The following is a 27,108-nucleotide window of genomic DNA, read 5'->3' as shown; positions in this document are numbered from 1 at the left end:
TCGCTCCCCACTCCCGAGTGTAGAAGATAACAGACAACATCAAGGGCAAGGTATGCAGCATGGCTATCTGTGCTGTGGCCTGGCTGGTAGCCCATGTGAGGATGCTGGGCCTGGATGAGAGGGAGAAGCCCCAGACCATGATCCGCCAGCTCATGACCCCGCTGTATGGGGAGAACACTCTGCAGTTCTACAATGAACGGTACACACACTAGACTTGGGTGTCAAATACAGTGGCTTTGGAAAGTATTCAGACCCATTGACTTTTTCCACATTTTGTTACGTTACAGCCTTATTCTAAAATTAAATAAATACAAATCCTCAGCAATCTACACACTACCCCATAATGACAAAGCAAACTTTGCACACAAAAAAGCCTATTTACGTAAGTATTCAGACTCCTTGCTATGAGAGTCGAAATTGAGCTCAAGTGCATCCTGTTTCCATTGATCATCCTTTCTACAACTTGATTGGAGTCCACCTGTGGTAAATTCAATTGATTGGACATGATTTGGAAAGGCACACACCGGTCTATATAAGGTCCTGCAGTTGACCGTGCATGTCAGATCAAAAACCAAGCCACGAGGTCGAAGGAATTGTCTGTAGAGCTCCGAGACAGGATTGTGTCGAGGCACAGATCTGGGGAAGGGTACCAGAACATTTCTGGAGCATTGAAGGTCCCCAAGAACAGTGGTCTCTATCACCACCAAGACTCTTCCTAGAGCTGGCCTCCTGGCCAAATTGAGCAATCGGGGTAGAAGGGCCTTGGTCAGGGATGGTCACTCTGACAGAGTTATAGAGTTCCTCTGTGGAATTGGGAGAACCTTCCAGAAGGACCATCTCTGCAGCACTCCAACAATCAGGCCTTTATGGTAGAGTAGCCAGACGGAAGCCAATCCTCATGAAGGTGCATGACCGCCCGCTTGGAGTTTGTCAAAATTCACCTAAAGACTGACCATGAGAAACAAGATTCTCTGGTCTGATGAAACCAAAATTGAACTCTGGCCTGAATGACAAGCGTCACGTCTGGAGAAAACCTAGCATCATCCCTACGGTGAATCATGGTGGTGGCAGCAGCATCATGCTGTGGTTATGTTTTCAGCGGCAGTGACTGGGAGACTAGTCAGGATCGAGGGAAAGATGAACAGAGCAAAGTACAGAGAGATCCTTGATGAAAACCTGCTCCAGAGCACTCAGGACCTCAGACTGGGGTGAAGGTTCATCTTCCAACAGGACATCGACCCTAAGCACACAGCCAAGACAATGCAGGAGTGGCTTCGGGACCATGTCTTTGAGTGGCCCGAACTTGAACCCGATTGAACATCTCTGGAGAGACCTGAAAACAGCTGTGCAGCAACGCTCCCCATCCAACCTGACAGAGCTTGAGAGGATCTGCAGAAAAGAATGGGAGAAACTCCCCAAATACAGGTGTGCCAAGCTTGTAGAGTCATACCCAAGAAGACTCGAGGCTGTAATCACTGCCAAAGGTGCTTCAACAAAGTACTGAGTAAAGGGTCTGAGTACTTTCTTTTTAATACATTTGCAAACATTTCTAAAAAAGTTGTTTTGCTTTATCTTTAAGGGCTGTTGTGTGTAGATTGATGAGGGGGGGAAAACAATTGAATCAATTTTAGAATAAGGCTGTAACGTAACAAAATGTGTAAAAGTCGAGGGATCTGAATACTTTCCAAAGGCATGTATTTGATTATTTGTTATTTAAATACTACTTTTCTGTGTTCGTATTTTCTTGTGGCCTGAATCAACCACTTCTATTGGAAGTATTTTCAAATGTCCTATAAATGGCCTACTATTTGGAAGTATTTTCAAATGTCCTATAAATGGCCTACTATTGGAAGTATTTTCAAATGTCCTTTAAATGGCCTACTATTGGAAGTATTTTCAAATGTCCTATAAATGGCCTACTATTGGAAGTATTTTCAAATGTCCTATAAATGGCCTACTATTTGGAAGTATTTTCAAATGTCCTATAAATGGCCTACTATTTGGAAGTATTTTCAAATGTCCTATAAATGGCCTACTATTGGAAGTATTTTCAAATGTCCTTTAAATGGCCTACTATTGGAAGTATTTTCAAATGTCCTATAAATGGCCTACTATTGGAAGTATTTTCAAATGTCCTATAAATGGCCTACTATTTGGAAGTATTTTCAAATGTCCTATAAATGGCCTACTATTTGGAAGTATTTTCAAATGTCCTATAAATGGCCTACTATTGGAAGTATTTTCAAATGTCCTATAAATGGCCTACTATTGGAAGTATTTTCAAATGTCCTATAAATGGCCTACTATTGGAAGTATTTTCAAATGTCCTATAAATGGCCTACTATTGGAAGTATTTTCAAATGTCCTATAAATGGCCTACTATTGGAAGTATTTTCAAATGTCCTATAAATGGCCTACTATTGGAAGTATTTTCAAATGTCCTATAAATGGCCTACTATTGGAAGTATTTTCAAATGTCCTATAAATGGCCTACTATTGGAAGTATTTTCAAATGGCCTATAAATGGCCTACTATTGGAAGTATTTTCAAATGGCCTATAAATGGCCTACTATTGGAAGTATTTTCAAATGGCCTATAAATGGCCTACTATTGGAAGTATTTTTAAATGTCCTATAAATGGCCTACTATTGGAAGTATTTTCAAATGTCCTATAAATGGCCTACTATTTGGAAGTATTTTCAAATGTCCTATAAATGGCCTACTATTTGGAAGTATTTTCAAATGTCCTATAAATGGCCTACTATTTGGAAGTATTTTCAAATGTCCTATAAATGGCCTACTATTGGAAGTATTTTCAAATGTCCTATAAATGGCCTACTATTGGAAGTATTTTCAAATGTCCTATAAATGGCCTACAATTGGAAGTATTTTCAAATGTCCTATAAATGGCCTACTATTGGAAGTATTTTCAAATGTCCTATAAATGGCCTACTATTGGAAGTATTTTCAAATGTCCTATAAATGGCCTACTATTTGGAAGTATTTTCAAATGTCCTATAAATGGCCTACTATTGGAAGTATTTTCAAATGGCCTATAAATGGCCTACTATTTGGAAGTATTTTCAAATGGCCTATAAATGGCCTACTATTTGGAAGTATTTTCAAATGTCCTATAAATGGCCTACTATTGGAAGTATTTTCAAATGTCCTATAAATGGCCTACTATTGGAAGTATTTTCAAATACTTATTTCAAATACTATTTTCAAAACCTTTGTTAAATGTATGGGAGTGTATTTGAGTATTTTCAAAACCTTTGTTAAATGTATGGGAGTGTATGGGAGTATTTTCAAAACCTTTGTTAAATGTATGGGAGTGTATGGGAGTATTTTCAAAACCTTTGTTAAATGTATGGGAGTGTATGGGAGTATTTTCAAAACCTTTGTTAAATGTATGGGAGTGTATTTGAGTATTTTCAAATACATGCCAATACTGTCCAAGTGTGTTTCCAAATGCATTCCAATACTCAACGACTTGTCTTTTCAAATATAACATCACAATACTTTGAAAAGTATTTGAAAGTAATTGATATATTTGAAATAGTATTTGAACCAAGGCCTGACACGCACACAGCTCTACACATGCACTGCCACTGGACAAAGTTTTTGAACAACCAAAGCATTAGCCTGATTATTTAGCCACTGAGCAGATGTCTAATCAACCAGACAAATTCTAGTTAACACTGACGTTTTAAAAGGGGGTCAGCCGATGATGACGGGAACGGATTGAATGATTTGTATCACCTTCCTTAGTGTTCAACCCGTTTCACATTGTAATCAGGCAACTCCCATAATTCACCACCAATGTATAGCAACCAGAGTGAAAATCACGCAAGCACAAGCTCATTAACCCTTCATCTCTCCCTCCCCCAGGGTGGTGATCATGAGTTCCATCCTGGAGAACATGTGTGCTGACGTATTCCAGCAGACAGGCCTGGCCCTGCGGCCGCCCATGGAGGGCCAGGAGCCCATCCCCTACCGCAACCTGCTCTCGGCCAAGGAGCCCATCCATGAGGCCCTCCGCAAGCAATTCCGCTCGGTGCTGTGGAAGGGCTGGGTGGACAGCGGCGCGCTACACCTCTTTGAGAGCCTGCTGCACACAGGAGGGGTGTTCTGGTTCACCAACAACCTGGTCAAGGTTAGTGAATGTTATGAGATGGGGTGGGGGTAAAGGGGCGGTTGACCTGTACAACAGTGGTGTTACTGTACTTTGGTCTTTTGGAAACCTTGCAAGGTGACAATCGGCTACGATTTATTTTGATGCATTTTCACGCCTACAAGATTTATCAAAGATGGAGCACTAGTTAAACATTGTTATGCTTAATGTCTTATAGCACAATATGAATTAGACATCTTTTTTTCTACTTTGACAAAGGTATAAAGTAATTTCCTAGTAATCAAATAGCCTATTAGCAAGCATAGCTAAACTAGTTTTGACTAATGCAGATGCACTTAATTTACATATCAAATGGAAAGAACAGGGATGCAAACTAGTCACCTTTCTGCAAAATTTGCCGTTTTGAATCCAAAATAGGTGACATACGTGATTCATGTAGATCCGATGAGAAGTTTGAGGGGGGGGGGGCTTTGGATCACTACTGGCTGTAAGTGTAGTGATGCACATTGGGAGTAATACTGGCTGTATCCAAGGTTCAGCCAATCATTCAAATAACATAATGCAGCACAGCACACAACTGAAGAGACAGCTTGCTAGTTACAGCATCAGCACACAACTGAAGAGACAGTTTGCTAGTTACAGCATCAGCATGCAACTGAAGAGACAGCTTGCTAGTTACAGCATCAGCACACAACTGAAGAGACAGCTTGCTAGTTACAGCATCAGCATGCAACTGAAGAGACAACTTGCTAGTTACAGCATCAGCATGCAACTGAAGAGACAACTTGCTAGTTACAGCATCAGCACGCAACTGAGGAGAGAAGAGACAGCTTGCTAGTTACAGCATCAGCACGCAACTGAGAAGAGACAGCTTGCTAGTTACAGCATCAGCACGCAACTGAGAAGAGACAGCTTGCTAGTTACAGCATCAGCACGCAACTGAAGAGACAGCTTGCTAGTTACAGCATCAGCATGCAACTGAAGAGAGAAGAGACAGCTTGCTAGTTACAACATCAGCATGCAACTGAAGAGACAGCTTGCTAGTTACAGCATCAGCACGCAACCGAGGAGAGAAGAGACAGCTTGCTAGTTACAGCATCAGCACGCAACCGAGGAGAGAAGAGACAGCTTGCTAGTTACAGCATCAGCACGCAACCGAGGAGAGAAGAGACAGCTTGCTAGTTACAGCATCAGCACGCAACTGAGAAGAGACAGCTTGCTAGTTACAGCATCAGCACGCAACTGAGAAGAGACAGCTTGCTAGTTACAGCATCAGCACGCAACTGAGAAGAGACAGCTTGCTAGTTACAGCATCAGCACGCAACCGAGGAGAGAGACAGCTTGCTAGTTACAGCATCAGCACGCAACTGAGAAGAGACAGCTTGCTAGTTACAGCATCAGCACGCAACTGAGAAGAGACAGCTTGCTAGTTACAGCATCAGCACGCAACTGAGAAGAGACAGCTTGCTAGTTACAGCATCAGCATGCAACTGAAGAGACAGCTTGCTAGTTACAGCATCAGCACGCAACCGAGGAGAGAAGAGACAGCTTGCTAGTTACAGCATCAGCACGCAACCGAGGAGAGAAGAGACAGCTTGCTAGTTACAACATCAGCATGCAACTGAAGAGACAGCTTGCTAGTTACAGCATCAGCACGCAACTGAAGAGACAGCTTGCTAGTTACAGCATCAGCATGCAACTGAAGAGACAGCTTGCTAGTTACAGCATCAGCACGCAACCGAGGAGAGAAGAGACAGCTTGCTAGTTACAGCATCAGCACGCAACCGAGGAGAGAAGAGACAGCTTGCTAGTTACAGCATCAGCACGCAACTGAGAAGAGACAGCTTGCTAGTTACAGCATCAGCACGCAACTGAAGAGACAGCTTGCTAGTTACAGCATCAGCACGCATCCGAGGAGAGAGACAGCTTGCTAGTTACAGCATCAGCACGCAACCGAGGAGAGAAGAGACAGCTTGCTAGTTACAGCATCAGCATGCAACTGAAGAGACAGCTTGCTAGTTACAGCATCAGCACGCAACTGAAGAGACAGCTTGCTAGTTACAGCATCAGCACGCAACCGAGGAGAGAAGAGACAGCTTGCTAGTTACAGCATCAGCACGCAACCGAGGAGAGAAGAGACAGCTTGCTAGTTACAGCATCAGCACGCAACCGAGGAGAGAAGAGACAGCTTGCTAGTTACAGCATCAGCACGCAACTGAGAAGAGACAGCTTGCTAGTTACAGCATCAGCACGCAACTGAAGAGACAGCTTGCTAGTTACAGCATCAGCACGCAACCGAGGAGAGAGACAGCTTGCTAGTTACAACATCAGCATGCAACTGAAGAGACAGCTTGCTAGTTACAGCATCAGCACGCAACCGAGGAGAGAAGAGACAGCTTGCTAGTTACAGCATCAGCACGCAACCGAGGAGAGAAGAGACAGCTTGCTAGTTACAGCATCAGCACGCAACTGAGAAGAGACAGCTTGCTAGTTACAGCATCAGCACGCAACTGAAGAGACAGCTTGCTAGTTACAGCATCAGCACGCAACCGAGGAGAGAGACAGCTTGCTAGTTACAACATCAGCATGCAACTGAAGAGACAGCTTGCTAGTTACAGCATCAGCACGCAACCGAGGAGAGAAGAGACAGCTTGCTAGTTACAACATCAGCATGCAACTGAAGAGACAGCTTGCTAGTTACAGCATCAGCACGCAACTGAAGAGACAGCTTGCTAGTTACAGCATCAGCACGCAACCGAGGAGAGAAGAGACAGCTTGCTAGTTACAACATCAGCATGCAACTGAAGAGACAGCTTGCTAGTTACAGCATCAGCACGCAACCGAGGAGAGAAGAGACAGCTTGCTAGTTACAGCATCAGCATGCAACTGAAGAGACAGCTTGCTAGTTACAGCATCAGCACGCAACCGAGGAGAGAAGAGACAGCTTGCTAGTTACAGCATCAGCACGCAACCGAGGAGAGAAGAGACAGCTTGCTAGTTACAGCATCAGCACGCAACCGAGGAGAGAAGAGACAGCTTGCTAGTTACAGCATCAGCACGCAACCGAGGAGAGAAGAGACAGCTTGCTAGTTACAGCATCAGCACGCAACTGAGAAGAGACAGCTTGCTAGTTACAGCATCAGCACGCAACTGAGAAGAGACAGCTTGCTAGTTACAGCATCAGCACGCAACTGAGAAGAGACAGCTTGCTAGTTACAGCATCAGCACGCAACCGAGGAGAGAGACAGCTTGCTAGTTACAGCATCAGCACGCAACTGAGAAGAGACAGCTTGCTAGTTACAGCATCAGCACGCAACTGAGAAGAGACAGCTTGCTAGTTACAGCATCAGCACGCAACTGAGAAGAGACAGCTTGCTAGTTACAGCATCAGCATGCAACTGAAGAGACAGCTTGCTAGTTACAGCATCAGCACGCAACCGAGGAGAGAAGAGACAGCTTGCTAGTTACAGCATCAGCACGCAACCGAGGAGAGAAGAGACAGCTTGCTAGTTACAACATCAGCATGCAACTGAAGAGACAGCTTGCTAGTTACAGCATCAGCACGCAACTGAAGAGACAGCTTGCTAGTTACAGCATCAGCATGCAACTGAAGAGACAGCTTGCTAGTTACAGCATCAGCACGCAACCGAGGAGAGAAGAGACAGCTTGCTAGTTACAGCATCAGCACGCAACCGAGGAGAGAAGAGACAGCTTGCTAGTTACAGCATCAGCACGCAACTGAGAAGAGACAGCTTGCTAGTTACAGCATCAGCACGCAACTGAAGAGACAGCTTGCTAGTTACAGCATCAGCACGCATCCGAGGAGAGAGACAGCTTGCTAGTTACAGCATCAGCACGCAACCGAGGAGAGAAGAGACAGCTTGCTAGTTACAGCATCAGCATGCAACTGAAGAGACAGCTTGCTAGTTACAGCATCAGCACGCAACTGAAGAGACAGCTTGCTAGTTACAGCATCAGCACGCAACCGAGGAGAGAAGAGACAGCTTGCTAGTTACAGCATCAGCACGCAACCGAGGAGAGAAGAGACAGCTTGCTAGTTACAGCATCAGCACGCAACCGAGGAGAGAAGAGACAGCTTGCTAGTTACAGCATCAGCACGCAACTGAGAAGAGACAGCTTGCTAGTTACAGCATCAGCACGCAACTGAAGAGACAGCTTGCTAGTTACAGCATCAGCACGCAACCGAGGAGAGAGACAGCTTGCTAGTTACAACATCAGCATGCAACTGAAGAGACAGCTTGCTAGTTACAGCATCAGCACGCAACCGAGGAGAGAAGAGACAGCTTGCTAGTTACAGCATCAGCACGCAACCGAGGAGAGAAGAGACAGCTTGCTAGTTACAGCATCAGCACGCAACTGAGAAGAGACAGCTTGCTAGTTACAGCATCAGCACGCAACTGAAGAGACAGCTTGCTAGTTACAGCATCAGCACGCAACCGAGGAGAGAGACAGCTTGCTAGTTACAACATCAGCATGCAACTGAAGAGACAGCTTGCTAGTTACAGCATCAGCACGCAACCGAGGAGAGAAGAGACAGCTTGCTAGTTACAACATCAGCATGCAACTGAAGAGACAGCTTGCTAGTTACAGCATCAGCACGCAACTGAAGAGACAGCTTGCTAGTTACAGCATCAGCACGCAACCGAGGAGAGAAGAGACAGCTTGCTAGTTACAACATCAGCATGCAACTGAAGAGACAGCTTGCTAGTTACAGCATCAGCACGCAACCGAGGAGAGAAGAGACAGCTTGCTAGTTACAGCATCAGCATGCAACTGAAGAGACAGCTTGCTAGTTACAGCATCAGCACGCAACCGAGGAGAGAAGAGACAGCTTGCTAGTTACAGCATCAGCATGCAACTGAAGAGACAGCTTGCTAGTTACAGCATCAGCATGCAACTGAAGAGACAGCTTGCTAGTTACAGCATCAGCACACGCTCTGGAAAGATAGCGGAGAGTGGCAATCTGCCTTTTCAGTTACAGCAGCGCGTCCCCTGAATGATAACGAAGAGGAGACGGGGGTGAGAAGGTGATGAGGTGTACTTCATGAGCTGTAACTGAAAACTGGCATTTGTAAAGTTTGAGGTGAGGGAGAAAGTGTGGTGGAACAAGTATTGTTAGCATTGTTAAGTATCTTGCTAGCTGAATCGAATTCTCCATTAGCTAGCCAGAGAAATGTTGAGCAACATTTGCCAACTTAACTGATTTAAATAATTGAGTTCATGGTGTGAAAATTAGCTGGCTAATAGTCAGACAGCTAATGTTAACGGTAGCTAACGTTACAACATCAGATGAGCTAACGTTGAGTAAGCGGCTCATCTTCTTTCTGGCTCTCGTTCTTCAGCTGGAAGAAATAATGCAGGTCCGTGCTCATCTCGAGCATGTTGGCACTCATTAGGTTGATGATGGACAGGCAGCGCTCCCGGAAGATATCCCTGGACCTCTCCACCAGGAAGGGTCTGAGTGGGGAGGTCTTGTTGCCCCAAGTAGGAGCAGGTCAGATAGAGGCAGGGGATCACCATGGCCTCCAGCTGGTGCTCGGTGGCTGCCTCGGCGAAGACTACCTTTGCGGCAAAGCATGTAGACAACACCACGTTGGCTGGGGGTGAGGATGCTCTGATTCCCCCAATCGTGATGGAGCAGGAAGCGGTCCATGCTCTGCAGCCACAGCCCTATGTCGTTAGGAACAGGAAGCGCAGCAGCTTGCCGGTGAAGGCCTGGACCATCACCCTCTTGGGTGTGTCAGGGGGGTGTTCTTGTCCGGCTAGGAGGCGTTGTCAGAGCTCCTGTCCCAGGTCTGGGGTGTTCTGGTCCTGGTTGTGTGTGTACAGATTGGTGCGGGACTTGTACTTCCCCAGGTTCTCATTGTTGAGGTGGGTCACATTGTTCTGGTTGTTCCCGTTAGGCTGCGCCTTCTTGGAGCCCTTCTTTCGCTTTATGTTGATGAGCGAGCGATGCTTCAGGTTCTTCTCTTTGGCGTTCCTGCTGTTCTGAACTGTTGTCGTTGCCCAACATTGCGGGCCCATCTCCAGCCGCCTTCTGATAGCTGGGCGAGAGAGAATACACATTTCCCATGGTGAATGGGTAGTGATCAGGAGACCGTTTGAGTAGATTCTCTCTAGGAACTTAGCTCTCATCATAAGCGTCAATAATGCCTGTGGAAAACTAAATGGTACATCTTTGCTAAATGAAATGTATAGGCAGACTACATTTTCTCACATTCAACTGCATTGTGCATTGACAATAGGTTTGTGTTTATTGATTTGATTTTAAGATGTCTTGGTTGTGATTTTACTTACAGATTTCAAGTCGATGTAAAAAAAAATAATCTAAAGTTGTTTCAGTCGTTTCTTTGTTGATTTTAAAGGACAGATGGGATTTTTCTCTCTAAGCTTAGAGTTTAAGGCTGTTATTGCTGTGTACATCTACCGCTGTCCAGGGTTCTGAAATCGAGTGTCCCGTCGTAATAAAGGAGTTTGGGATAGCGTTGCTGTGAAAGATGAAGCTGATGTTCGTCATGATAAAAAACCTTTTAATGTTATGTCGCACTGTCTGAAAATAATAGTTTTGTTGCCTCATTTTGCTATGTTCCTGTTTTGGTTAACTAAATTACTTTTGGGTGGCTGCCAGTGCTAGCAAGCCTATAGCGTTGCATTTCAGTCGACAGCCTATGAATAAAATGTTTGGGCACAGTTTCTAAACCCAGTGGCGCAACTTTGAGACTTCTGGGAACGCATGCGAAGCAGCCTCGTCCGACCAGACCTGGGTTTGGAAAGTGAAACATTTTCCTTAGATGTTAATTTTCTCAGCCTAAATGCAAAACCTAGATTCGAGACAATATCTCAATTAGCTGAAATTGTCATTGTCACAAGGTTGTAACAGAGACGTTTTCATTTTCATCAAAAACAGCTTTATATCGAAGAGGTGCAGGGCATTAAATCACGTGGCCATAACATCGCATACATGCGTGATCGGGGATTTCTATTGGTGCAGCAGTTTCTGTGTATCCTCATACTGTACTATAATTGGTTTGCTGAATTTGGATTTGTGTCAGATAACCGGTCTATTTGAATTGGGGAAAATGCAAACAGTTGTGTGTCAGGCCGGAAAGGGATAAATGCGCGCTACCAAAGTACATTTGCCTTTTCATGTGAAACGCAACATGAGAGAGAAAATTAACAAGAAAATGACAATCACATGGTGCGCACTAAAACCACCAAAAGATGCAGCCTAATTGTAAACAAAGCCACGTGTTGTCTAAAGCTGCAGTTGCTTAATCTCAAATAACTACATTTCAATGTGTTTTCATTTTAAAAGAATTTGTAATGTAAAAGTAAACTTTTACTTAATCAACTGCACTTTTCCCCCAAAAAATCTGACCACTCAATAGTGATTTTTGAATATTCAAGTTGTTTGTATGTGAGCATTTACTCTAACTATATAGGGCAGGGGTACTCTACTACTATTTGAGAAGGTCCGGTCACACACATTTCCTAGTTGGCAAAGGTCCGGATGGATAATGTAATTTATCGGCCTAATAACAAACCCCCACCTCGCAACCCATGTGACCCCAAACTGTTCACACCCCTCTTGTTGGTGGAGAGAATTTTGCCATTTACAAGCTAATTTCCCACAATTCTACACATTTCGCATGGGCAGAGATTTGTTTTGCTGTTTTTTAAAAGTTTATTTCCTGCAATTATATACATTCTTCCATGTCTTATGTGTGTTTATATGATCCAGATCCAGTCCGCCAGCTGAGTATGGAGGGTATAGAGTGTGTATTAATCCATTCCTAATTTCTGTGTGTGACTCAGGAGCTGCTGAAGGAGACTCGCCAGGAGTGGGCCAACCGGGTGGTGGAACTGCTCTACAGCATCTTTTGCCTGGACACCCAGCAGATCACTCTCACCCTGCTGGGCCACATCCTGCCCAACCTGCTCACAGACTCAGCCCACTGGCACAGCCTGGCAGACCCGCCCGGCAAGGCCTTGGCCAAGTAAGACTGTCCTCCTAGTGTAGTCTCTCAGTGACTATGTGATGTCTGTGCCATGTGCTAGCTAGCTACCTGGCTTAATAGGTGACTGTAGTGTTTCCTGTGCCACATGCAGTTTGCTTTGGAGTTGTTGAATGACTGTTTTGATATTTCTATATGATCAATCCATAAATTGGGTCTCCCGAGTGGCGCAGCGGTCTAAGGCACTGCATCTTAGTGCGAGAGGCGTCACTACAGTCCCTGATTCGAGTCCAGGCAGTATCACGTCCGGACGTGATTGTGAGTCCCATAGGGCGGCGCATAATTGGCCCAGCGTCGTCCGGGTTTAACCGGGGTAGGCCGTCATTGTAAATAATAATTTGTTCTTAACTGACTTGCCTAGATAAATAAATCTAGACCTACATTCAACATTCAGCGCTTTTGATCATTTCACATTGAGGCGCCTATATAGACTTATAACCACTATGCTAATAAATAATTATTTTCTTTAATTAACCTACATCTTGGTATTTCAAAAAGATGCCTAAATTGTCCATTCCAATAAATTAAGCAATTGAAGGTATCTAGGGCCTATGTTAACGTTGATTGTGTTCGATGGAAATGAGACCTTTCAAATGTTTGATGCAACATTTGTGACTTGACGCCTACTGTGCCAAAGCGATTTAGTGGTTAAACGGGAATGACGAGTGTGTTGATATAACAGTGATATTATAACTACAATTGTACAATTTATGCTCCCGCATATACATTTAAAAAAACCTGACTGCCAGAAAGCCCTGAACGCAAGATCGTAATATCTGATTCACACAGTGGAGGAACATATTGCCTGTATAGCCTACTGTACATGGTCAACTGTAAGTGCCCCTTTCTAGTATGGAAAACGTCTGAGGATTTTTCTACAATATTCACAACATATTGACGTAATATTTATAGAATATAAATCGATTTTAATCAATTACATGTGGAAATAAGTTTAAAAGAAATAAGTATTTGAGTGAACATTAGCAAGCCAGCAGCAGATGAAACACAGTCGATTCTCTCCCCGGTTTTAGCTTGCGGCTATCACCATCTAGCCGGCTAGAGTTAGCATATTTAATAGCCCATACCAGTAACAAACTTTGCTATGTTATCGACATATGGCAGTACACAAACAAAATCAAGCTCATTTCGCCAGCTAGAAAGAAATAGCCATTAATTAATTCAGAAATGGAGGAAGAGGATAGCTAACTATAGCAAGCTAATGTTAGTTGCTTCTTGTTAAAGAAGCTACTATGACAACATTGATCCCAAAATAAACTTTCCCATTGAGCAAAATATACAATGCAGCCCTCCAAAGGAAGCATGGCTATGGAGCTTGTGGTTTCTAGTAAAGAAATTATCAACACAAGTCAGAGTTGTACTTAAACTAAATCTTTAATCACTTATTAATAAGGAAGCAGGTCAATGCAACACACATATATCAATTGAGTGCTCTACGATAATGATGGCTGGTTGACGATTCATGCTCGGGTGATTCATTGAGAGAGCCCAGAGACAAAAGTACAAAGGTATTTTATAGCCAAGATACACCCCTTTCAACCTACATGACAAACAACAGATGTATAGGATGGGTCACAAGGTTAAGATTTGTATGACAGATACTTAGTATTCAGTTATCTTTCATTGTATAGACCAGGGTCTGGCCCTAGGGTCATCTCTCCCTGGTACCATATAGAACAGAAACATTAACTCGTGCTCTGGAATGTGATATCTAGGTTTTATCACCCAAAAGACATTGTAAATCTCCTGTCAGTGTTATCTCCCAGAGGCCCATCCTCAATTGAACAAACACAATAGTTATAAGAATCCTGTATTCTGTTGCATAAAACAACCATTTGATGCAATTAAAGTATTAACATAATCTTGCAATTTTTCACCATAAGCTTCTCTGAAATGCCACCAGATCTGTAATCGGATCCATGGCTGAAGTGTGGCATTTCAGTTTAGCCCACACTTGGTGGGCTGTATATACAACTTCTGAGCCACAGAATGGCTGAATTACAACAGAACTTGCTCTATACAGTAATAGTAGCAAAACCAAAGCAATTCAGGCATCCTTGAAAGTCAGGAAAAGTCTTGTCCTACAGAGAAACCTTGTTTTTATAGTTTAATATTTTCTATTTTGCAAGACAGGCCTCTAGAAATAATTGGAGCTTTCTAGTTACACGGTGATATCACGTGCCCAAGGTCCTTCAAAATGATTAGGCAATAATAATTTATTCGGGAAAAACAGTTTCCATTATCACTTGTCGCCAATAAAGTCGGACAGCAGAAAAATCCACCCTACAAATTTTGACGATCTTTAGAACATTTCTCCTATATCTGCCGATTCCATTACACGTCGGAATTATATATTTTTTTGCGCCATTGCTTTGGTTGAATAAACCTGGGTCAATTGAAACCTGCCTAGTGACCTCCATCGCGGTCAAAACTACTCTTTCCCATAGGCTTGTACTATCTATAGTATGACAGCATCAGCAGTTAGCAATCATGCTTACATTTGGTTAGTTTTTTTTAATCAGTGTTATTTAGAAGGAAGACCTGAGCTAAATGCGCTATGGCTAGCTAAAGTTAGCATATAGATAGCAAGCTAGCTCTTTCATTTACCCGTTTCACTTCCATGCTCACTGAAGGCTTTTTGAGATGCTTGATGAGTAGACGCCCAATTCGCCTGCCTCATTCTCACATGTATCCTGTGATGCTGTCGGCGGGGTGTTGGATTGTTTCCGAAGCTGGAAAATCTCAAACCCAACTTTTAGAACATCATTATGATATAGAACAATTGATTGTAATTTGAGAATGTTTTCAAGTTACAATTATATGTGTTTCTGGCATTGAGAAATGGGTGCTACACTCCCTTACAAAGTAAGAATTTAGATAGGACTGTATGGGAGTGGTCTGAGTGTGAGGAAGGGAACTGTTATGGGCAGAGGTTTGGAACTCTCTTTCTTATTGGCTTATTATCTAATTTACCGCCTGGTGATGTCACCAAAACAGGTCAATGTAATCCCACCAAACTGGCACAAATTTCAGGCTGTCTTTTCTAACAGCTTTTACACTAAAAGGGCATTATCCAGATAATTCACAGTATTATTCCAACCTCCACAGTATGGAATACTGTATAAAAAACACAGGAAATTCACAATTTTGACTGAAATTAAACCTACTCTGAGCTGGGAGTTTTTGTTATGGTCTTAAAACAGGTTTTAACAGTATTCCTAGGACCTTTTCTGAGATGCTTTGTGGATACGGCCCCAGGACTAGGCTTAATCTTTGCCTGTGAAGCAGGCCCTAGTTATGGATCTTCCCTGTACAGTATATATATGTAATGAATTACTGAATAAATTGGTTATCTTTTCCTAAATCTTATTTTAACAAATATATTCCTCATCTCTGCATCTTTACTGTTGGTTTTGGCAGTGTTCCATTGTTGACAGTCTTGTCCTCTTGTTCTCCAGGCTGTCTGTATGGTGTGCTCTCAGTTCCTTCTCCACTCACCACAAAGGCCAGGCCTCAGCTCGACAACGCAAGAGGCAACGGGAGGATATCGAGGTAACAACACAGGCAAAAATCAAATCACAATTTATTTAAAGTGCATTTAATGAAGTTACAACACTTTATGCGCACACAAACTATATTGCCGTGTTTCCACAGTGCTATGGGTAATGTAGTCTAACATGCCTCTTGTTGACCCCAGGACTACAGTAGCTTGTTCCCTCTAGACGATACGCAGCCCTCAAAGCTCATGCGTCTGCTCAGCTCCAACGAGGACGAGCCGGTGGTCCTTTCTAGTCCAGGTCAGTTTGCTGTTTTCTGGTGTCAAAGAAAGTACATCAGTGGACAAAAGTTGTAAATAAAAATGTTATGAATAGAGCTCATATGGTTCCTTATTCTAGTCAGAGGCATGTTTGTTCCCAGCATCATATATTTCTGTCTGAAATGTTCCACAACGTTGTGCCTGCTGAATGCAGCCCTACATATAACGATAATAGTTGATAGTATTTTTATATTCTGCTCACTGCAGGAGAGCGCAAGTTTCAAGTCTCTTTTTTTTCTTCTCTTTTTCTTACGTGGCTTTTTACTCTGACGTTGGGAATATACGATCTTTTCATGTGACATCACAATTGCCTCGGGATGAATGCCTCCACCCAGATTCTATGAAGGTTAAAACTGAGTAAGGTTTTGAATCACCATCAACAGCAGCAAGTAGACACAAGTTCTCTCAACCAAATGACAGGGAAATGAGCTTGTACCTGAGCCTTCCAAGCAGTGTAAGACTTTTGTGAAATACTGTCTTCGGAACGTCACTTTGATGACGCCTGCATGGCTCATGGTTCATCAAGGCTTTTGTTACTTTGAAACAATTCATGTCACTAGGGTGATAGGGGCATTAGTAAAAACACCACTAGTGTAATTAAACTAATTAGTGTCTGGTAGAAACCCAATGTGCAAAAAGGGGCCGTAGAGGGACATTTTGGGCAAACACACGAAGTGAAGTGAGATGTAATGTGTAGAGTAGTGGATGGAAAACAGTTATTTAGACATTTGTCTTTCTCTGCCATTTCCCTGAAATAGAAAGGAGTGTCGTTAGACTCACTTCAGTAATTAGCATTTCAGCAGTCCTTTTTACCCTTCGTCTCCTACACCAGGGTGGCAGGTAGCCTAGTGGTTAGAGCATTGGGCCATAACCAAAAGGTTGCTGGATCGACTCCCCGAGCTGACAAGGTAAAATTCTGTCGTTCTGCCCCTGAGCAAGGCAGTTAACCCACTGTTCCCCGGGCGCCAAAGACGAGGATGTCGATCAATGCAGCCCCCGCATCTCTCTGATTCAGAGTGTTAAATGCTGAAGACACATTTCAGTTGAAGGCATTCAGTTGTACAACTGACTAGGTATCCCCATTTCCCCTCCCCCAGTCCTTCTTCCTTTCTTTTCTGACACCTGTCGTTTTACACCCTTTTCTGACACCGGTCGTTTTACACCCTCCTTTTCTGACACCGGTCGTTTTACACCCTCCTTTTCTGACGCCGGTCGTTTTACACCCTCCTTTTCTGACACCGGCCCTTTCCTTTGAAATCCATTTAAGGGAAGTGGACCAGTGCCAACTTAGAGCAGGATGTTATGGATTTGAGACATAAGGAGAGTCTTTGAATAAGGAAGTTATCAGAGCAGTGACGTATTGACAAAATTTCCCTATGGGGTCTTTAACCTTGGCTGCCTATAACCCCCTACTCTCTTGTCTTTGCTATTGAAGACCTTTTCCCCTTCTCCTTTCCTATTGATTGTCACTATAATGACCTTTGATCTTTACCTTGTCTCCTGTGGTTGTGTTAGGTGACCGGTCCATGTCCACCTCCCTGTCGGCTTCCCAGCTCCACACGGTCAACATGAGGGACCCTCTCAACCGTGTCCTAGGTTAGAACCACGTACCTGTCTTAAACCTTTAGCATCTCGCAGGCATCAATGGTTTACCAGTATGGCTTACCAAGGCATGTTCTCTTACTAAGCAATTGACAGTTTTCCCCACTTCTGATATTTTCATCATTTTAAATGTGCATTTGTTGTATTGCTTCTCATAATGATCATTTTACAATTTAATTCTAACTTCTGTTTAATTTAAAAAATGCTTAATAAATCTGTCTCCTTGTCTCTAATTGACCTCTCTTACATCTGCCATGCTCTTTTCCTCTGAAGCCAACCTCTTCCTGCTGATCTCATCCATCCTGGGCTCCAAGACGGCAGGGCCACACACCCAGTTCGTGCAGAGCTTCATGGAGGAGTGTGTGGAGTGTCTGGAGCAGGGCAGCCGCGGAAGCATTCTGCAGTTCATGCCTTTCACCATGGTGAGTAGTGTCACAGGCGGGCTCATAGCCTGTGGCAAAAATGAGGGGACACGAACAACCGGTATAGGCCAATCAAAAATGTTCTTTATTGTAATCCAAAACTATAACTTTAAACAAAGGAATGAGATGTGAAAGTATCATAATTTAAGGTGTATGTAAAGTGCATGGATGCGTGAATCTGTGTGTGTGAATATGACTGAGTGAAAACTAAGTAAAACTACAAAGGAACAAACAAACAGGATCATACCTGGAGGAGCAGAGAGAGACACGAGTGATTCGTTAAGCAGTTTAAATACCCTGAGCCCAGGTGACTCCAATCACTAGCGACCCTCTGCCTGCAGGAAGAACCGCCCCTGCACTGCAGAGGAGGGGCCGTGACAGTAGTGAGAGGGAAGATAGGGTTATCCATGTGATAGCAGTTGGTGATTAACAACTTTGATAGTAATTGTGCATGAGACCTCCAGCATTAGATATTTACGTAATACAAGTTCTATTACTGCCATGATGGGTTTTAGAGTGTTGGTGAAGAATGTGTAGAATACCACAGCTGTTCACGTGTGTGTGTGTGTGTGTGTGTGTGTGTGTGTGTGTGTGTGTGTCTCCTTCTCCAGGTCTCGGAGCTGGTGAAACTTCCTGCGCTGGCCAAGCCCAGGGTGGTCTTGGGAATCACAGACTTGACTCTGCCCCTGGGGAGGAGGGTGGCAGCCAAGGCCATCTCAGCCTTATAGACCCCTAATGGTGTCCACTGCACGGCAACCCACCACCGCCTTCTCCATGGATTCTATTCCACCAGTCACTCAGGGCCGAACCCAACTTCTTAGTTTCATCACCCTGGCATAGACATGCCAGTTTCGGCGTACTCCTGAGTTGGTGACCAAATAGTAATGTTATTAAACCATGGTTGCATCCATCATTCATTTGAAGGTAGTTTGTCTTTCATTTTGATCTCTATGGTTAGCTATATCGGTGTTTTACTCCCCTGGCATCCTATCGATACAATGTACATAATGTCTTTTTATAATAAAGAATCATGTCAAATGTATGTTAATTTATGCTGATATCTTTCAGATTTCTATCATTTTCACTTAAACACACAGTTGAATACAAGTTAATTGACCTTCAGCACTGTAAGAGAGTAATAGGTTACCAGTATCATTGTTTACAGTGACGTCCTGCCTTGACTTGCTTTGAATTTTGTCGTAAAAAAATATGGCTGGTGAATGTCATGATCACATGACATTGATATGTAGTTCTCGAAATTAACACTGTTGAGACACAGGGCCATATTCATTAGGGCACATTGTAGCAAAACATTTTACCACAGAAATCTAAACGAGTTTCTTATTGGGCAAGTTTAGTTAATCCCTCCCTGTTTCAGTCCGTTTGGTAACTATTGAATACGACCCCGCGAAAGACCACAGTAACCATAATCCCACATTGCAGAAGATGCTTGCTCACTGTGTTGAGTAATCCTGAAATTCCTCTGTAAATGATCAACCAAGCATCTATACACAAGTTTAAGGAACTAGTGCTTTTACTGTGAGCTTGTATGGCCTACCACTTCGCGGCTGAGCCGTTGTTGCTCCTTGACATTTCCTTTTCACAATAACGGCACTTAGTTTACCGTGGCAGCTCTATCGGCAGAAATTTAACGAGCTCACTTTGAATCCCTCACTTTGAAAGCCAACTGAGGTTGAATCTTGAAGTGTTGCACCCTCTACAGGCATCATGGTTATTATCTGTCCCTGCTGGTCATCTATGGACGTTTGAACATCTTGGAGAATGATCTGGCCTTAAAGGCCACATGTACAGTTGAAGTCGGAAGTTTACATACACCTTAGCCAAATACATTTAAACTCAGTTTTTCACAATTCCTGACATATAATCCAAGTAAACATTCCCTGTCTTAGGTTAGTTAGGATCACCACTTTATTTTAAGAATGTGAAATGTCAGAATAATGTAGAGAGAGTTATTTCAGCCTTTCTTTCATCACATTCCCAGTGGGTCAGAAGTTTACAGACACTCAATTAGTATTTGGTAGCATTGCCTTTACATTGTTTAACTTGGGTCAAATGTTTTGGGTAGCCTTCCACAAGCGTCCCGCAATAAGTTGGGTGCATTTTGGCCCATTCCTCCTGACAGAGCTGGTGTAACTGAGTCAGGTTTGTAGGCCTTGCTCGCACACGCTTTTTCAGTTCAAATTTTCCATTTGATTGAGGTCAGGGCTTTGTGATGGCCACTCCAATACCTTGACTTTGTTGTCCTTAAGCCATTTTGTCACAACTTTGGAAGTATGCTTGGGGCCATTGTCCATTTGGAAGAACCAATTGCGACCAAGCTTTAACTTCCTGACTGATGTCTTGAGATGTTGCTTCAATATCTCCACATAATCTTCCTCTCTCATGATTAGCTACGAGACAGGATTTTGTCAAGGATCAGATCTGGGGAATTTTTTTTAATCAAAAAATATCTGCATCATTGAAGGTCCCCCCAAAAAACAGTGGCCTCCATCATTCCTCCATCAGGGAAGTGACCAAGTACCCGATGGTCACTCAAATTTCAAAAAATCAGTTTTTGCTTTGTCATTATGGGTTTGCTAGGAAAATTGTACTGGTACATTGTATTATTACATTAGTGGAGGTAGCTGAGGTGAAGACAGCTCATAATGTCTGGAAAGGAGTGAATGGAATGGCATCAAACACATGGGAACCACGTGTTTCGTGTATATGATACCATTCCACTTCATCCATTACCACGATCCTGTCCTCCCCAATTAAGGTGCCACCAACCTATGTATTACATTAACTGGAAACCTAATGAGATCTTTTGGAGAATGTTCTGTGTGGGTTGTTACAGATGTTGTGCACAATATTTTAGTGAATGTTAGGAGAACATTCCAAGGATATTTCATTTAAAACCAAAGCAATTTTGGGGGGGATGTTCTCATCCTAATGTTTGATAAAACCCTAACTAAAAATTCATGGGAATCTTAGCTAATGTTCTGGGAATATTCCCGGTTTGCTGGGGAGACATGGAGGAGTTGAGCAAGAAGAATTGGTTACTGTGGAGGGTATTCAACAAAACGATGACATCAACTTCTTCAAATGGGCGACAACACGGCAGGTACTACCCATGGGCTTCGCTATTCTGATAAAATGTCATCCTTTTAGTAGACCTTGAATCGGTCTGTTCTAAAGCAGATGGTTTATCCCCACTTCCTTCCTCTTTCCCTCAAAAACATTAAACTGACCCATATTTTTCATGCATTTAAACTCTGTACTGTATGTATCACTTCATCTGAGTAGACTGGGCATAACCTGGCAAAAGCCTTGTTGAAACTGATCAAAATGAACTGCTATCTATCTAGTTGAAAAATTCACCCTGCTGTGACCAACATGACTGGTATAGTTGTAAGTGTCTGTATTTGGCTTAAATAATCACCCAGTTGGGGTTTGGAAATGTTGATCAAAACCGGGGAAGCATTTTTACTCAGCCCTCATTTTACACATACTTGGGGACAGGGGGAGCTGTTGTCTACCAATAGAACAGGGAGAGAGAGTAAGGAAATTGGAAGAGAAAAGAGTGTCATGGTTCCACCTGTCACCAGAGACCCTCCAGGCACTTGCCGACTCCCTCCAACCACAGTCCAACCTCGCCCAGTGCTGTTGCTGTAGTTCCTCCAGGGGATCTGCACCAGGAACCCAAGATCCCTGCCCCCGAGTGGTATGATGGCCACCCGGGAGGATGCAAGGGGTTCCTCACAAGTGTTCGAGCTACAGTCCGATGATCGCCTACATCATCTCTCTACTCTTGGGCATGGGCAACGGCCGTGTGGGAACAGCAGTCACCATCCTGTAGCTCCATATTAGCCTTCATTGCCGAGCTGCAACGAGTCTTCGACCAGCTAGTCGACGGACGAGAAGCGGCCAGCCGACTGTTCAACATCCGCCAAGGGGCCAGACTGACTTCGCCATTGAGTTCCGCACCATTTCCACCGAAAACTGGTGGGATACGTAGGCCCTGGTCACCGCTTTCCACCAGGGTTTATCTTACTCCATCAAGGATGAACTGGCCTCTTGGGAACAGGGAGAGGACCTCAAGTCCCTGATAACGCTTGCAATCAGGATCGACAACCGCCTCCGAGAATGAGTGAGACAGTTCCTTTTTGACACCACTCCAGGAACCCCCTGACCCTAGCATTGAGAAGCACATGCAGCTGGGACACACACGTCTGAGCCCACAGGTACATGACAGGCACATGAACGAAGGCTGATGCCTCTACTGCGGAAGTCTATGCCATCTCTGTGCTATATGCCCAGAGCTGATGGGGAATGCCAGGGCTCGCCAGGACAAGGGGAGACCCTGACGAACTGTGCAGTTACCCCCCGGCTACCCTGTCACCGTCTGTCACTACCCGCAATCATCCACTGGTACAATCGTCAGCACCAGATTTAAGCCTTCGTCGACTCCGGGGCTGCAGATCATTTCATATATCAGGACTTCGCCAGAGAATGACAAATCCCTTGCAGATTCGAGCCGTCGACGGATGGCCCATTGGCTCCGGGGGTCGGTGTGAACCACTCAGAGACTCTTAGTTTTCTTTTGATCACTGCTCCCGAGAACCCCCTCATTCTAGGGTACCCCTGGCTAGCGCTACATAACCCACTATTCTCCTGGTCTACAGGACACCTACTGCCAGACTAAATGTCTAAGATCCCCACCAAGAGCCTTGCCGGCTACTCCTGCATCCATTAAAGACCAAGACTTCCCCGCTATCCCTCCCAAATACTTCGACCTCAGGGGGGCCTTCAGTAAGAGGCAAGCCACCACTCTTCCCCACCATCGTCCATACAACTGTGCCATAGAACTCCTACCCGGCTCCATACCTCCCGAGACCGTCTGTACTCCCTCTCGACCCCTGAAACAGCAGTCATGGACAATTGCACCCGGGAGTCGCTGGAGGCAGCTTTCATTCGCCCCTCTACATCCCCAGCTGGTGCTGGCTTCTTCGTGGGTAAGAAGGTTGGAGGCCTGCATCCTTGCATCGATTACAGAGGGCTGAACCAGGTTTATGATCAAGAATTGTTACTCCCTACCCCTGATGTCCTCGACCTTGGAGTTGGCTCAAGGGGCCAAATTCTTCACCAAACTGGACCTCCGCAATGCTTATAATCTGGTGAGAATCAGGGAGGGAGATGAGTGGAAAACTGTCTTTAACATCCCTAGTGGTCACTATGAGTATTTACTCATGCCCTTCGGATTATCGAACTCACCAGCAGTCTTTCAAGCATTGGTCAATAACACTCTTACGGATGTGTTGAATCTGTTCATCTTTGTTTACCTCGATGACATCCTGGACTTCCAAAATCATTCCGGAACACATACTGCTTGTCCGCCAAGTCCTGAGATGCCTCCTGCAGAGCCAACTATATGTCAAGGTAAAGAAGTGTGAGTTCCACGTATCCCAAGTTTCCTTCCTGGGTCACATTATCTCTACCATAGCCATCCAAATGGACCCCGTAAAGGTTGAAGAGATCGCCGACTGGCCCTGTCCCACCTCACTCAGAGCAGACGTGGACGTCAGAGCAGACGCTTCTACTCACCCCGGACGGCTAACTTTAAACGCTGTGTCTCCCGCATGCCAGCGTAGCAATGACTATCGACTTCCCTGTTCCGTCTATTGCTGTTCACTGGACCCTATGATCACTTGGCTACATAGCTGATGCCTGCTGGACTGTTCATTTATCACGATACTCCACTTTTTACATGTCGGCCCTAGCCCCAAACTCGGGCCCTGTGTGTAGTTAACCAACCCTCTCTGCCCATTCATCGCCATTTTACCTGTTGTTGTCTCAGCTAGCTCTCCCAATCAACACCTGTGATTGCTTTATGCCTCGCTTTATGTCTCAAATGTCAATATGCCTTGTATACTGTTGTTTAGAATAGTTATCATTGTTTTAGTTTACAGTGGAGCCCCGAGTCTCATTCTACATTTCTCAGATTCCTCCTTTGTCCCACCCCCCCACACATGCGGTGACCTCATCCTCAAGGTGTTTTTAACATATATATTCGATAATATATCCGTCGAGGCAATTGGTTTCTCATAAGAAGCGATTGGAAAAATGGCTACCTCAGTATTTTACGCAAGATTTTCTGCGGGAGACACCTTGTGACCACTTGCTAAATATGCTCCCTTACGGCTATTCTTCAATGGAAATGCGTAAAAAGACGTCACAATGCTGTAGACACCTTGGGGAATACGTGGAAAACAAAAGCTCATTCGTAGCTCATTCACAGCCATATAAGGAGTCATTGGCATGAGGAGGTTTAAAAAATGCGGCACTTCCTGGTTGGATTTTTATCTGGGTTTCGCCTGTAACATCAGTTCTGTGGCACTCACAGACAATATCTTTGTCTGAAACGTCAGAGTACCTTCTTTCCAAAGCTGTCAATTATATGCATAGTCAAGCATCTTTTCGTGCCAAAATATCTTGTTTAAAACGGGAACGTTTTTCATCCCAAAATTAAAATAGCGCCCCCTAAATCCAAGAGGTTAAGTTAAACTGACTATCCTACCGATCCTCGACTTCGGTGATGTCATTTAGAAAATAGCTTCCAATACTCTACTCAGCAAACTGGATGCAGTCTATCACAGTGCCATCCGTTTTGTTACCAAAGCCCCTTATACCCTTATCCCACTGAGACCTGTATGCTCTAGTCGGCTGGCCCTCGCTACATATTCATCGCCAGACCCACTGGCTCCAGATCTTCTATAAGTCTATGCTAGGTAAAGCTCCGCCTTATCTCAGCTCACTGGTCACGATAACACCCACCTGTAGCACACGCTCCAGCGGGTATATCTCACTGGTCATCCCCAAAGCCAACCCCTCCTTTTGCCGCCTTTCCTTCCAGTTCTCTGCTGCAGGTGACTGGAACGAATTGCAAAAATCGCTGAAGTTGGAGACGTACATTTTCCTTACTAACTTTAAACATCAGCTAACCGAACGCTGCAGCTGTACAGCTGTGCAGCTGTACTTGTTCTCAACTAGCTTACCTGGTTAAATAAAGGGGAAATAAATAAATAAAATAAAACTCAAGCAGGTCCAGCAGTTCCTCAGGTTTACCCATTTTTACAGGCGTTTTCTACTCAACTTTGGTGAGAGAATGCCAATAGTGTGCAAAGCTGTCATCAAGGCAAAGGGTGGCTACTTTGAAGAATCTCAAATATAAAATATATTTTGATTTGTTTTGCACTTTTTTGGTTACTACATGATTCCATATGTGTTATTTCATAGTTCTCATGTCTTCACTATTACACAATGTAGAAAATAGTAAAAATAAAGAAAAAACCCTTTAAGGATTAGGTGTGTCCAAACTTTTGACTAGTACTGCAGGTGAAGGAAAGTAGACAAGGACAGGAATAAACTTTACACTATTGATTTGTCCCCAGGGACATCCTCACTCACTGTTCATCAATAGTCTTCACTTCAGGCCGGAAGAGGAAACAATCTGGCCTTCCAAGCCCTCACTGTGAGCCCCCATGCTGCCAGGCCCCCATGCTGCCAGGCCCCCGCTGGACACTTTTTAATCTGCAACCCAATGCCAAGTGGGGCTGCGGAGGTGCGCTCTGTGGGATTGAATGTGTCACCCTATCCCCCACTTTGTGTCCCATTACCCAGCAGTTGTAATGCTCACACCAGTGTGACGTGTCTGGGGGTAGCGGGCGGGCAAGGTGAGCTGAGCTGGCCTGAAATGTACATTTAAATTAACCACAGCGACAGCTAGGGAACAGGGGGTGTTACATTACATGTGTGCCGCCCCACATACTCACAAAGAAATACATGCAGATACACAAATACACACACAGAACTAATTTGTGTCACACACTCAAACACACACAGAATTTCTTTCTTCTCTATCACCACCACCCCCCCCCCCCCCACACACACACACACACACACACAGACAAGCATGCTTACTGGGGAGGGCGGGACAGTCCAGCTAGCTGTGTGTGTGGTAAGAAATGTCAGCGAGGGAGGCTTACCATTTATATTTCAGTGCTGTTGAGCCTCCTGCTCATCACGGGAGCCTGCTGTATTTGGGCTTGAGATAAGCTCTGTTAGGATCAATAAAACGGCCCTGTAAAGCAGCCAGGGGGAGCAGTGATGTGGAGAAATGCTGATGCATATCACAACAAACAAATGTACTTATTAAAGAATGTCTTAGAGTCGAGATGACCCTCTATAGTAAGAGGAGGTCAAAATGGATGAACAAGCTACCGGAGAGAGAGGACTCTTAAAGCTGTGGTGTTGCCTTAGGGACTAAGGAAGAGTTAGAAGGATGTGACAACGGAAGGCGGCCACTCTGCTGGGCAGCTCAAGGTCACTCGGAGAGAGCTCTACCCAGGCAGGTCACCTACTGGCCAGACAACACAGAGAGGGCCAGGTGGTCACACTCTTCCCTCCTCACCACCAGAACTGGGTCACACCGAGTTGATGGATTCCTTTCTTTTTGACTTTCTCTCAAGTCTTTTTATGGCCATCATACATAGTTTATTGGCGTGCTCTGCTCTGGAGGCATTTGCTATTTTTGATGCAGGGATACCCTTGTTGACAAACCCAGTTGTCGGGCATACTGTTCCAACAGCCAATTCCATTATTCATCATCATGTTCTGTGTTAAATCTCACCAATTCATGTAGAATAGACCCAAATGCAGCATTTTACTTGTGTTCCTTTAGTTGTTTACTTGTCCTTTAGTTGTTCTAATAAGAGATTAAAGTATGTACCGTATGTTGTGTCCTTTGCAACCTGCATAGTAATAATAAAGTTATTAAATGCAAATTGGAGTTTTCCTTATTCCATCTCGTTCTAAGGGCAGGTCATTTCATTTGATTAAGTTTAGGGTTAGGGTTGGCTTTTAACAACCTTGTGTGTGGCAACCTGTGAGCCTATTGTTTATTTCAATCATAGTGTGCTGATTGTTGAGCTTTCATTCAACCTGCTCTGGAGGCAGAGTTGCCCTCAGAACAAGAATGAATAAGGAGTTTTCTCTCTTGGTGGGTGTTTTTATTTACCT

The 27,108-nt window shown here is 44.1% G+C and overlaps 1 protein-coding gene across 4 annotated transcripts in view; it reads left to right on the top strand.

Moving 5' to 3' along the window:
• The window catches only part of LOC109875691 (mediator of RNA polymerase II transcription subunit 24), a 33,633-nt gene extending 14,555 nt beyond the window's left edge, over positions 1 to 19,078 (top strand). For all 4 annotated transcript variants that reach the window (XM_020468106.2, XM_020468105.2, XM_020468104.2 and 1 more), the window contains exons 19-26: positions 24 to 199; positions 3,892 to 4,156; positions 11,972 to 12,153; positions 15,648 to 15,741; positions 15,887 to 15,986; positions 17,522 to 17,602; positions 17,882 to 18,030; positions 18,642 to 19,078. In XM_020468106.2, the coding sequence (XP_020323695.1) occupies positions 24 to 199; positions 3,892 to 4,156; positions 11,972 to 12,153; positions 15,648 to 15,741; positions 15,887 to 15,986; positions 17,522 to 17,602; positions 17,882 to 18,030; positions 18,642 to 18,758 (1,164 nt within the window). In that variant the 3' untranslated portion in view covers positions 18,759 to 19,078. The remainder of the gene's footprint in view (positions 1 to 23; positions 200 to 3,891; positions 4,157 to 11,971; positions 12,154 to 15,647; positions 15,742 to 15,886; positions 15,987 to 17,521; positions 17,603 to 17,881; positions 18,031 to 18,641) is intronic.
• The last annotated feature ends 8,030 nt before the right edge of the window (positions 19,079 to 27,108 follow it).

This window comes from Oncorhynchus kisutch, linkage group LG25 (assembly GCF_002021735.2).
Source record: "Oncorhynchus kisutch isolate 150728-3 linkage group LG25, Okis_V2, whole genome shotgun sequence".
NCBI classification, from domain to species: Eukaryota; Metazoa; Chordata; class Actinopteri; order Salmoniformes; family Salmonidae; genus Oncorhynchus; species Oncorhynchus kisutch.
The sequence above is the reverse complement of the archived record's forward strand: the minus strand, read 5'-3'. Positions and strand labels throughout refer to the sequence as shown.